Source organism: Pungitius pungitius, chromosome 13 (assembly GCF_949316345.1).
Source record: "Pungitius pungitius chromosome 13, fPunPun2.1, whole genome shotgun sequence".
NCBI classification, from domain to species: Eukaryota; Metazoa; Chordata; class Actinopteri; order Perciformes; family Gasterosteidae; genus Pungitius; species Pungitius pungitius.
The window spans coordinates 14,767,349-14,778,168 of NC_084912.1; the positions used below are offsets into that span (position 1 = coordinate 14,767,349).

Here is a 10,820-nt window from a genome sequence, read left to right on the forward strand (position 1 = left end):
CTGGCCGGCCCCTCGGTGTATGTGCCCCCCCCCCCCCAACAGAAACGATGCGATCCCGCCGGTCAACGTGGTGAGACTTTACAGATCTCACCCGATGATGATATATCCTGAAGAATCCATAGTTAACATCCTTCAATGTGTGCAGCCTTTGGTTTGTGGGCCAATCGGAGGAGGATTATCGCGTCCGTCTGCTGCTGCCCCCCCCCCCCCCCTCAGACTTCCTCGCAGCTTGTTTTGGCACATTACCATGTGAACGGCCCGACAATCAGCCGTAATTGTGTCGCTACTGTAATGCCTTTGATCCGTAATGTTTGAAGCGCCTGTGCCAAACGCCGGCTCGCGGGTAGCCGGCGCCAGGGCTCACCGGGGAATCCGAAGGCATGGCGATACCAAACCCATCCAGGGGGATCGGACCCCCACCCGTTCCAAGAGAACAGCTGAGATGCGTCATTTAACACAGATCAAGTCCCCCCGTATCACTGTTATGGGATTAAGTGCTCAAATGTGGAGCCTCTCATTAATCTATGAGTCTGGAGTAAATATGAACTCAAGTTAAATAATAACCAGGCTATAGAATACTGCATCTAATCATGCATTACAAATTGTACTAAAATAAACGTATCTATTGGCAACAAGATCTGCCACTCACGGTATCAGGCAGAATAACCTATTGATGCCTGTTAGCTGAGGCCATGTTTCGGGTTGCGCGTAACATTTTAGGTAATTTATAACTCGGTTACGGTTATGAAATAAAGTGCAAAAAATAATATAGATGCATGTCCTCACGTCGAGCACAAGTTCCTCAAAATGAAACCACTTGGGCTGGAGATACTTCCCATAAGACTTCCCATTCACTCACATGGAGATCAAGAGAGACAAGGATGAGTCATGGAAAAGTTCAGTTTGATTGTATGAAGTGAGATCACCAAGAAGACTGGTTATTCTGACACCTCTGCTCCGGTGTGTTACTGTATGCAGCATGAAAGCGCCCGCTCCACCTCTGCAGCAGACACAGCTGTTTCTGCACTACCCCTCACCCCCCCCTGGTTTCAGTCGGGGCGGACAAATGTATGAGCTCAGGAGGGTTCTCACAGACTCGGCGGCGCCAGGTCTTCACACACTCACGGGATATGTAAAGACTTCAATAACGAGCCATTAACCCCTAATCATTGGGATCGATCGGGCGTTAACAAGGGCCTCTACATATGCAAATAGGGGGCCGAGGAGCCGGGGCTCTATAAAAGCTGGCCCCTGAGGAGTGGGGGGCCACAACCCCACACACGCCCTCTGACTATTTGGTGACTGCACAGGTCTCACAGCACCACTTACCACAGACAACATGGTGAAATACTTCTCCGTGGACTGGCTGGCCCAGAGCCATTGCCACGGCGCACCGACCGACGAGCACGGAGCTGTCACGGAGAGCGCGCTCACCTGCAGGCCCCACGTGCCCTGCATGGTGCAGCCGCGGCCGCCAACGTTTGGCAAGGGCTACCTGCAGCCGAAACCCAAGGCGTCAAAGCCCGCGGAGCCCGCGGAGCGAGTGGAGAGCAAAGGACAGGACGCGAGTCTGTGCTCCCCTTTCCATCCAACGAGCTGCGCCTCTCCGAGTCCAGTTTCAGAAATCAGCGGCTATTCATCCGGGTACGAGAGCGAGGCGGCTTCCTCCGAGTGCCTTTCCGTGGACGAGGGAAGCGACGCGGAGAAAGACGCGCCGCTGCGCCGAGTGCGCACAAAGTTTAGTACCGAGCAGATCAGCAAACTGGAAAAGATCTTCAACAAGCACAAATACCTGGATGCCGGGGAGAGAGTGAAGACCGCCCAGAAGCTGAAACTCACAGAAACTCAGGTAAGAATGGACTCTCGGTGCGAACAACCCGCTCACACAGTACAGCGACACATTCCCCTGATTCTGCCTTCTGCTGGATACTAACTTGATATTATTTTTGTCTCAGGTGAGGACCTGGTTCCAGAACAGGAGGATGAAGCTCAAACGGGAATTTCAGGACTATCTCGCTCCCCAAATGCCACCTCTGTTGTTCCAGCAGCTACCTCCGGTTCATCACTACCACAACGCAGCCGGACAGGGGCCCCATTACCCCGCGGCCGGCCCGGCCTTCTACCCGGCCCCCGTCCCGCAGCTGCTCCTCCAGCGGCAGATTCACCCTCACCACCAACCCCACCCTCATCTAATCATCCGGAACCCAAATTACTACTGAAATACTGCCAAGTAGAGACTTTTCTGACAGAAACACTTAGAATCTAACCAAGTGCAATCCAGAGTTTTTTTTTTCATTTGATGTGTGATTCGTTTTTATTTTTATTGGATATATATAAAAAAATATATATATATATAAGATGTATATATGATTTACAAAAAAAGTATATTTATAATTGAATAAAGTGTAACTTCTTTAACTGCAGCACTGGACTTTGCCTTTTATCTGCATCGCTTACACAGGACATTAATGCAGGCCTCCAGCCGCGGCGCTGTAAGATAATGGTGATGACATTATCTCTATTGCAGGATCACTTCAACAAGAATGGATCATCCCTTCTTTCATCTTACGGCGAGAGGTTGAAAGAGAGAACTGTTAGAGATTGCATTTGACCATTATCACAACTCATTGTATGGATCTTTCATAAGGTCAAGATAAGAGGCCAAAGCTCAGCCAAACAAATCCATAAAGAGAAATCGTGATAAACCAAGTCACCGAGCACTGTGGATACTGTCGAAAGAAAAAAATACACAGACTTCACAACGTTTTTGTGCCTCTCATACAGACCTTTTTTTAACCTCTCAACAAATAACAGCTAAATGCCCCCCCAGGTCCCCCAATCTCTGCTCTTCAAACGCCACCTAAGATCACAGTTAACAATTATTCCTTACTAAGCTGCTTGTTGATGGCTTCACACCTTCCACAGGAGCCTCCGGTCCGGCTCCAGAGATTCTGCGTGTTTGAAGTCCTGCGGTTTAACATCTGATTTTGTCATGAGACTTTGAGATGGACATACTTTAAACTAACCAAAGGTTGTATTTTTCCAAGTTGCACGTCTGCATGTACCATTTCCTTCTACAATATTACGATACTTTAAAAAAATGTATATTTAAAGTCAAAGGTCAACTTGCTTTGAACTAATTTGTTGTGCAGTTAACCAAATCTTGATGCAGCCTAAATGATGTCTTGAAAACCTACAGATTCATCATTTGGCTTTGAGGTGTTACAGGTTTCTCTGGCTGCTTGGGAGGGTGGGGGGGGGGGGGGGGGGGGGGTGTTCAAAGAGCTCAACGGCCTCCAAGCAAATGTCTCAATCAAATGGAGTCTACAGATCAAACAGAAGTGTTTCACTTTCTCACATGCGGACACACCCACAACGTCCAGAGGCTTCATCCCCGGGTTCCTTGGAGCAGACAGCCAGGCTCTCTGAAAGTGAAAGATAAATAAAGTGAAGAATAAGCCAATCACATATTTGGCAGCGAGGTATTTGACATATTGATTTGAGTAACGATCATATATTTTTTCTCTCAGCAGAACAAGATCAGTTGCAGTTGGGTTGGTCATAAAATACATTTTTGGCAAAGTAATAAGTCCCTTTGACAAATACAACAAAGCAATTAAGAAGTATTTTGGGAGGTCTGTGATTGTCCAAATCTTTACAGAGTCCTGGCTCCATTGTGACAAGCCAGAACTGAACATAAGACCTCCACAGAACAAGAGGTGGTGTGTGTCAATGATGCTTGTGTATCAAACACAATGTCGATGGACGACGTTCACCTGCATGTTAAGATGACGGCCATAAATGGTGTTGCTGCTGCTGTTTATCTTCCTTCTTAAAAAAGCAGAAAAGGAATAACAAAAAGTTGGGGTTTGTTGGTGATCATGTTTATGTTTAATCAATGATTAATTTTAAAAAGAGCCGATATTGGACACCTCTAGTCTGGAATAGAAAGTGTTGATGTTCAGGCCACTGCTGACATTAGTCATCGTTATATCTACACATTGTATGCAGAGCACTGATGTGTTTAAGCCATTGCTGGCTAAGATCAGAAAAGTAGATTTCATAGATACTCAGGTCAGTGCTGATATAGTCATTCCAGTTCTTCTGTTCAGGGTAAATTGCTGATTTTAATCACTGATCCTCAAGTTTTTGTCTTGCTCTTTGTTTAATCTGAGCTCCTCGCAACTTTAGCCATCATCTATGGGACCAGTCTCATTTGCACCTGGTAAGTAAACAGTGTTTAGGGGGATCAAGGCAGACAGCCCTCGGTTACATGTTCCTTTACAAGTGAGACCATTATCATAACGCTTTATCACCCCATATCATCTGTATATAATAATTAATAAGCCTCACATCTGACTGATCTCTCCTTATTGAGCTTGTGCCGCTCCAGAAATGTCTAGCAATGATTGAGATTATTCGGTAAATGTGTGCTTTTTTTGCATTTATTAATGCTGTTTATTGTTGCAAAAGATCACATATGTTTGGAAAGTAATTACTATGTTACAAAAGGGATTAATGCATGACATCTCAGAAGCAGACAAAAATTCCAGGCAACTGTCATCATCCATTGTCCTCAATACAATTATTACAGGGAATTCCTCAACGACGTTTTTGACAAAGAAAATATTCGGTTTACGTTCATAAAACTGATGCAACTTAATTCACAATATATAGTTTATAGGGAACACTCAAACATCAAATACAGTAGCATTGCTATTTCAGTCCACGCTCCTTTTCAGTGGGTGGCGGTAATGCGCACCGGAACGTTTATTTCCAAACAACCGATAATAAATAAAAGAAGACGAAAGAAGAAGAAACGACATCGATCGGTTGGAGACAGTTGGGTGTCTCCAAAAGACACAAGAAGCTCCTGACTGCTTGTCCGCTATCGCGTTCTGCTACAGCTTCAACTAACTCAACTCACATCGCACGGATGTCCCCTGGAGTAGAAGAAAAATCACAATGGTAGAGCGAAGCAGACTTATATTGTTTCCTGTGTGTCAGAATGAGGTGACATGAAATAAACAATGACAATGAAATAGCCGGAAACTGCTGTGATACTGTAGATATCGACCAGTCTCCGTTTATATGTTGATGCGCCTCTATTCCTGCAGTTACGTTTCCGCTGTCTCGAAAAGCCACAAAGGACCAAGAAAGCCTCATATTAAAGCAATACTTTTCACATTTTTATTGCCATATAAATCCACATTATATTAAACACACATGGGACCTGTTAAATATGTGACAGCACCACCAGATTTACCACCATACTAACCCATAGCATATATTATTATATTGTATCTTATTCCTGCACTACGTTGTCTGTTGTCATATTTGTACTGTCTATCTAAGTCAAATTCCATGTATGTCTGACATATGATGGCAATAAACGATTTCTGATTCCTGATTATGAAACTGTTTACTGAGAAAATGATTTTTTTTTGTTATCTATTTATCAGCAAAATTATTTTCACTGCCAGTGTTTATTGTTCAATTACACATTTCATTTCAAATGCCAAAAATCACAGCTCCAGCTCCTTCTTAAAATATCAACAGGGCTAAAGGAGGTTTGTTACAAAGTAACATTTTATCAAACTTCAAACTTTGAAATATGTATTTATTATTTATTTAATAATTTAATTTATTCAGGCAGTGGCACAGTAGCACTCAAAGTCAACCACAAAAAGATGTTCTATAACTGGCCTTTAAATCGGATATTTGAATTAACCGCTATGTATTTATAGGGGATATGGTGTTGGATCACTTTATGCAGGGGTCATTTAAGTCTGATGAGGTGCCATTTGACACTCAGACTTACTGGAGCCAGAGCATCTCAGCCAGGTGAGAAAAGCCACAACCGAGCCTGTATTAACCTCAATCACAACGGCCATCAAGTTTTTATCGTTCCGTCGAGACCACTTTGCATATTCAAATATAGAAGTGTGCCCCTCCTCCGTGTAGCGGTCGAGAGGCGCTCAAGGGACAACAAACACTCACACACAAACACCTTGAGACTACTTGGATTCATCATGGCAAACTTCTCTGTGGAGTGGCTTTCCAAAAGTTATTATGAAGATGACATTCTTCATTCAAAAGTCCATAGCGAAATGGAGGAATTTACAAAGGGACCAAGGAGTACAAACTTCCCGACTTCACCGAACGGTAACTTCACCAGTCCGCCATAAGGGGCAGAGATCAGAAAGGTCCTTATGCGGGATTTGATTTTTAACTGATTGAGCGCTATTTTCTTTCTTTCAGATAGTTGCGGTTACACTTCGGGGTCTGAGAGCGAAGTGGGGTACGAAAGCGATTGGGAAGTCAACCAGCAACGAAGGATGAGGGCCAAGTTCAGTTCTGAGCAAGTCAGAATACTGGAGAATGCTTTTGGTAGGCACAACTACTTGGGTACTATGCAGAGGAGGAAAATCGCCGAGAAGCTGCTCATATCCGAAACTCAGGTGGGTTTAGGTTCCGCCGGTTAAATGGGGACAGTGTCTGCCTGTCAGATCAAAGTGAGTGACAGTTGATGTTCACTATTCGGGTTGAATAGTCTTGATGTGTGTATTGTGTAAACTTCAAAGTGCAGGCATATATGAATCCTTTTTTTGTTTTTCTTCCCAGTAAGTAAGCAAGTAAGGGCATACATCATTCGTTAATCGCTTTCTTGGGTTTCCTAGGTGAAGACGTGGTTTCAAAACAGGAGGATGAAGCTGAAACGAGAGAACCTGTACCTACGTCCTGAGTTACCCTTTCCGGTCGTCCTGCTGGCGCCTCCGCGGCTTCAGCACCCCGCACTGAGTGGACAGCTCCCCATCGGCGGAAGCGGCTTCTACCCGCAGCTGGAGCCGCTCCACACGGCCGCCGTGCCCGCTGCTGCTCCCCCCCAGCACTGCTCCCACCCAGTCACCATCGGTCGATTCTTCTATTAACCCCTCTCCCCCCCCCCCCCTCAACCCACACACCTTGTTGTATATATAAAACATGCATGTAAACAATTTAAAGCTATTTCCTGCAAATATTAATATGTTATATTTCACAAAATAAAAGCATATTTACAAAGCATATTTTAAAATGGGTCTGGTATTATTTATATTTTTCTCTGAAAAATCCATGACTACATGCAGATATTAATGAACCAGCCAGGTAGGGTTTAGCCGTTTGTTGCAACGTTACTGTGAACCTTCACACAAAGGAACAAACAGCATGATTTACACCGTTTTGTAAATTACTCTCGATGTCTCCCTCTCACTCACGTCATTTTGTATGTTTTTGTATTTTTTCATCACACAGCCACAAGTGTATTTAAAAAAGGCCCGGGTGGATTTATGGTGTTACATTTCTTGGCCAACCTGCCGTGGAGCGGCTAAAAAGATGCCGTCTCAAGCTGCTGGAGACTAAATGTTTTCCTTTGGCGTCTAGTGGAAGGGCTGCGAGCTGTGATCGCTCTCAGTTTATTGTAGGCGAGTATCTTCAAAAGGACATCAAAGCGTAAGTAACTGGCAGATCATTGAGATCCATCGAGCTCTATTGTCTCCCGATTGAACACTTCGCACCTACTTGGGAGACGCGGGGTGGGAGGGACGGCGCCCGGGAGTCTGTCCGAGGTGTATATTGCTTCACGTTAAAGTCATTAGTGTGGCACCAGCTAACCCTTTAGTGAATTCAGTCATTCCGTCATGTCTTTTTCGCTTGAGATTGGCATATATTCAGAAGAGGAAAGATGTTCTGGATAATTAGATTTAAATGGAAAAATAAATACTAACACCTCCCACCAGGAGGCACAACTATCAAAGAAGAAAATTACGATCCCATCCATCAGTTAACTACTATATGGAGACGGTAATTATTAATCTAAAGGCTAACTGGACCATCTATCCATTTATGTATCGCCTCTATGCCGAGTACCAGACAGTGCAAGGCCTCAGTCTACAGCATTAACTGAGATACTTCCCGGGCACTAACAGCAACATGAGCATCAATAAATGATCCATTGTGAGTGAGGAGCATGTGACGACTTGAATGACAATGAGGGTCTCAGACCCTTCTGAACCAGGTGAGTGGCTTGGTGGAGAGGTGCCAACAGCCGGAGCGGAGTCAAAGGTGGATGATGAGGCCAAAAGTCGTTCACCAGTTTAACAGAGGGATAATGAGATCTGCAATATTAACTGATGAAAGTGTTCTATAAGTACAAATAGATAGTCATAGTAATGTGTGGTCTGTTTTTATAATTAAACCTTGAAAACCTGCAGTCACTTGCAGTAAATTCATCAATGATCATTTGTCAGTGGTGGAAAGTAATCTGCAATTCGACATATTTTGATCATGCACATTTTGACATATTTGTATTTCCATTTGATATGAAATCAGATATAGTTACTTTTCAAGACATTTTCACATCAAACTGACCCATATATGTAACACAATGCATTGCTGAATATTTAACCAGTGGTCTCAAGTCTACCGACTTGTCACCCTCAAAAGCAGTGTCAACTTCAACTCCTTTTCACATTTCACTCAGTTTATGAGTTCCACTTTTTCCACCAAGCACACATTAGCCCTCGTAACTCATCAAGTTGTTGCATAATAACTTTAAAAGGTTATTAAAAGGGTCCAATTTTATTAAATGTTACAATGAGTCAGTATAAAGTCCACAAAGTGTGTTAAACGTTGCTGAGCAGAATTCTCTTTTGGTTTCCAAGCCCATTCCTCATTTCAATGCCGCTGAGATGTGTCTGGTGACTCTAAAACAAGACTTGACCCCCAGGTTTTTTTAACGACTGTGATAAACTCCCTGAGTGTAAGCAGTAACTTAGTTCAGCTCTAACCCCCCGAGCAGCTACACCAGTCAAATATTACTTATACATTCAATCTATTTTAATATACATGCAAGTCCACTTTGCTGCTGATCCCCGTTGCTGACACTTTCACTGGAGCGTTCCTTTTGATTTAAAGTTTTGTATAACTTTGACTTACAATGCAATATGCAACGTGTTGATATTTTTCATGAAAGGAGCACTTATTCCACTACGGCCTTTTGCTTGGATCATTTCATTAAGAGTGATTGTGTGCCTTATAGAAAAAACAATTTGGGCTTTAATAGATCATAAGCTATTGGATGGATACACAATTCATAGACAACACCTTTAGCAGCATACAAATAAATGTTTTCAAAAGTTAACGTTTTATAAGGGGTACTGTTGCCCATGAGAGCTTCCCAAAAAACTGGTCCACCACCCTACGTGTGAGTAAAAATATAAATGTAAAAAAGTTTTATATTTCTGTATTGTTGCAAACAAAAACCCTGTTGTACATAAATGTTGAATCCAGAATGTATTGCCAAGACTTCTTTATTCATTAAAAACAGCAAACAAGAAGAAAACATGTGTTTTAACAATGAACAACAATGCTGCAAAGAAAGACAAAGACAAAATACTGTGAGCATGTACACTGTGCAAACTTTTTTTTGTAGTTAGACCTCCGAATCATCTGCGGGAAAAAAGCTCAATCCATTCAGCTGAAATCACTACTTGCATCTGTATAATGAAATGCTTTTGAATCATTGTTATTTCACACAGGGAGGTTTAAAATATTTTTCCACCACAAATATCACAGAATGAGTGTGGAAACCACAGAAAAAACAAACACAGAAACACCAAAATCACCGGTCAGTGCTTTTAGAATACACGCTACGCACTCCTCCTCCAACCGGTAAGTCCATGGAGCACGGTGCGAGTGTGTGAGAGTGTGTGCGAGTGTGCGCCTTTGTGTTGGCTTTGAGGTCAGCTGTCATGCGAGGAGGATGATGAAACGGTGGAAAACCTCTGCAGCCCCATTTTCCCATGCCCTATACCTCTTTAAAGTTACATCTGAAAAAGGTATATGCATAGGAAAAAGGAACAGCGAGTGTAAAGAGCCCCATTGCCCTGTCGCTGCACGCTGGAAGCTGGAGGGGAGGCATGGAAGAAAATGGTCAGCAATCGCATGTAACCACAGATTAAATATTCTCTCTTTGTCTCACTGTGCCAGATTGCAGAAAATAAAAAATAAAATGCACTATTCTTTCTTTCAAAAGGGACAAATCACAACGAAATCCATAATAGATAATGGGTCCTCCTGTAGTGCTGTTTATCCAAATAGTTTTGGTGATAATTGTTGATTATTGTAGATATCGTTTTTGGATATATCTTCATTCTCCAGTAAACAAAGGCATATCGCAGATTTGGAAAACCTTAAAGGCAATGCCCCCTCCAGCAATCATTATCCCGGTTACTCAAGAGAATCCACGACCTCGCAGTGAGCAGTTTCATGTAGGACATGAAAGAAAATGTTTCTTACTCGAGGCTGCTCTCAGTGAGGTCTGTTGGCTCCCTTGAGTAAGTCAATCATGATTTCTATGAAAGTGATCACTACCTTTGAGCACCAAAAGCCTATATTGTCCTATTCTATTGAAGGGAAGGCAGACATCACTATGGAGAATATCGCCAAAACCAGGCAATAGACAAATATAACTATGAGTAGAAACGTGTACTTTTGATTTTGAGGTGAACTCACCCATTAAGTTTAGAGGATTTTTCTTCAGTTTCCAACCGTTAAAGAAAATAAATAAATCACATGGATACATAAAATGAATGAGGCATGAAGAGGACTTACCCTGTAACGCTCCAGACGCGTCTCTCCCAGAAAGGCACCTCCTCTTGGCCATTTATCCCTCCACAGGGACCTTGAAGATGTTTGAGGAAGACAGTGTAGCTATTGTCTGTGCTCACTCAACACTTATCCTCCCTCCTTGGTTTTGAGCCACTGCGACACACCTGTGG

The 10,820-nt window shown here is 43.1% G+C and overlaps 1 protein-coding gene across 1 annotated transcript; it reads left to right on the forward strand.

The window, feature by feature from the left end:
- Positions 1-263: 263 nt before the first annotated feature.
- On the forward strand, positions 264-2,307 carry LOC119214277 (homeobox protein vent1B-like). The gene is made up of 2 exons (XM_037465947.2): positions 264-1,849; positions 1,956-2,307. The coding sequence occupies exons 1-2, from the start codon at positions 1,340-1,342 to the stop codon at positions 2,217-2,219; spliced, it is 774 nt and encodes a 257-aa protein (XP_037321844.1). The 5' UTR covers positions 264-1,339; the 3' UTR covers positions 2,220-2,307.
- Positions 2,308-10,820: the final 8,513 nt, after the last annotated feature.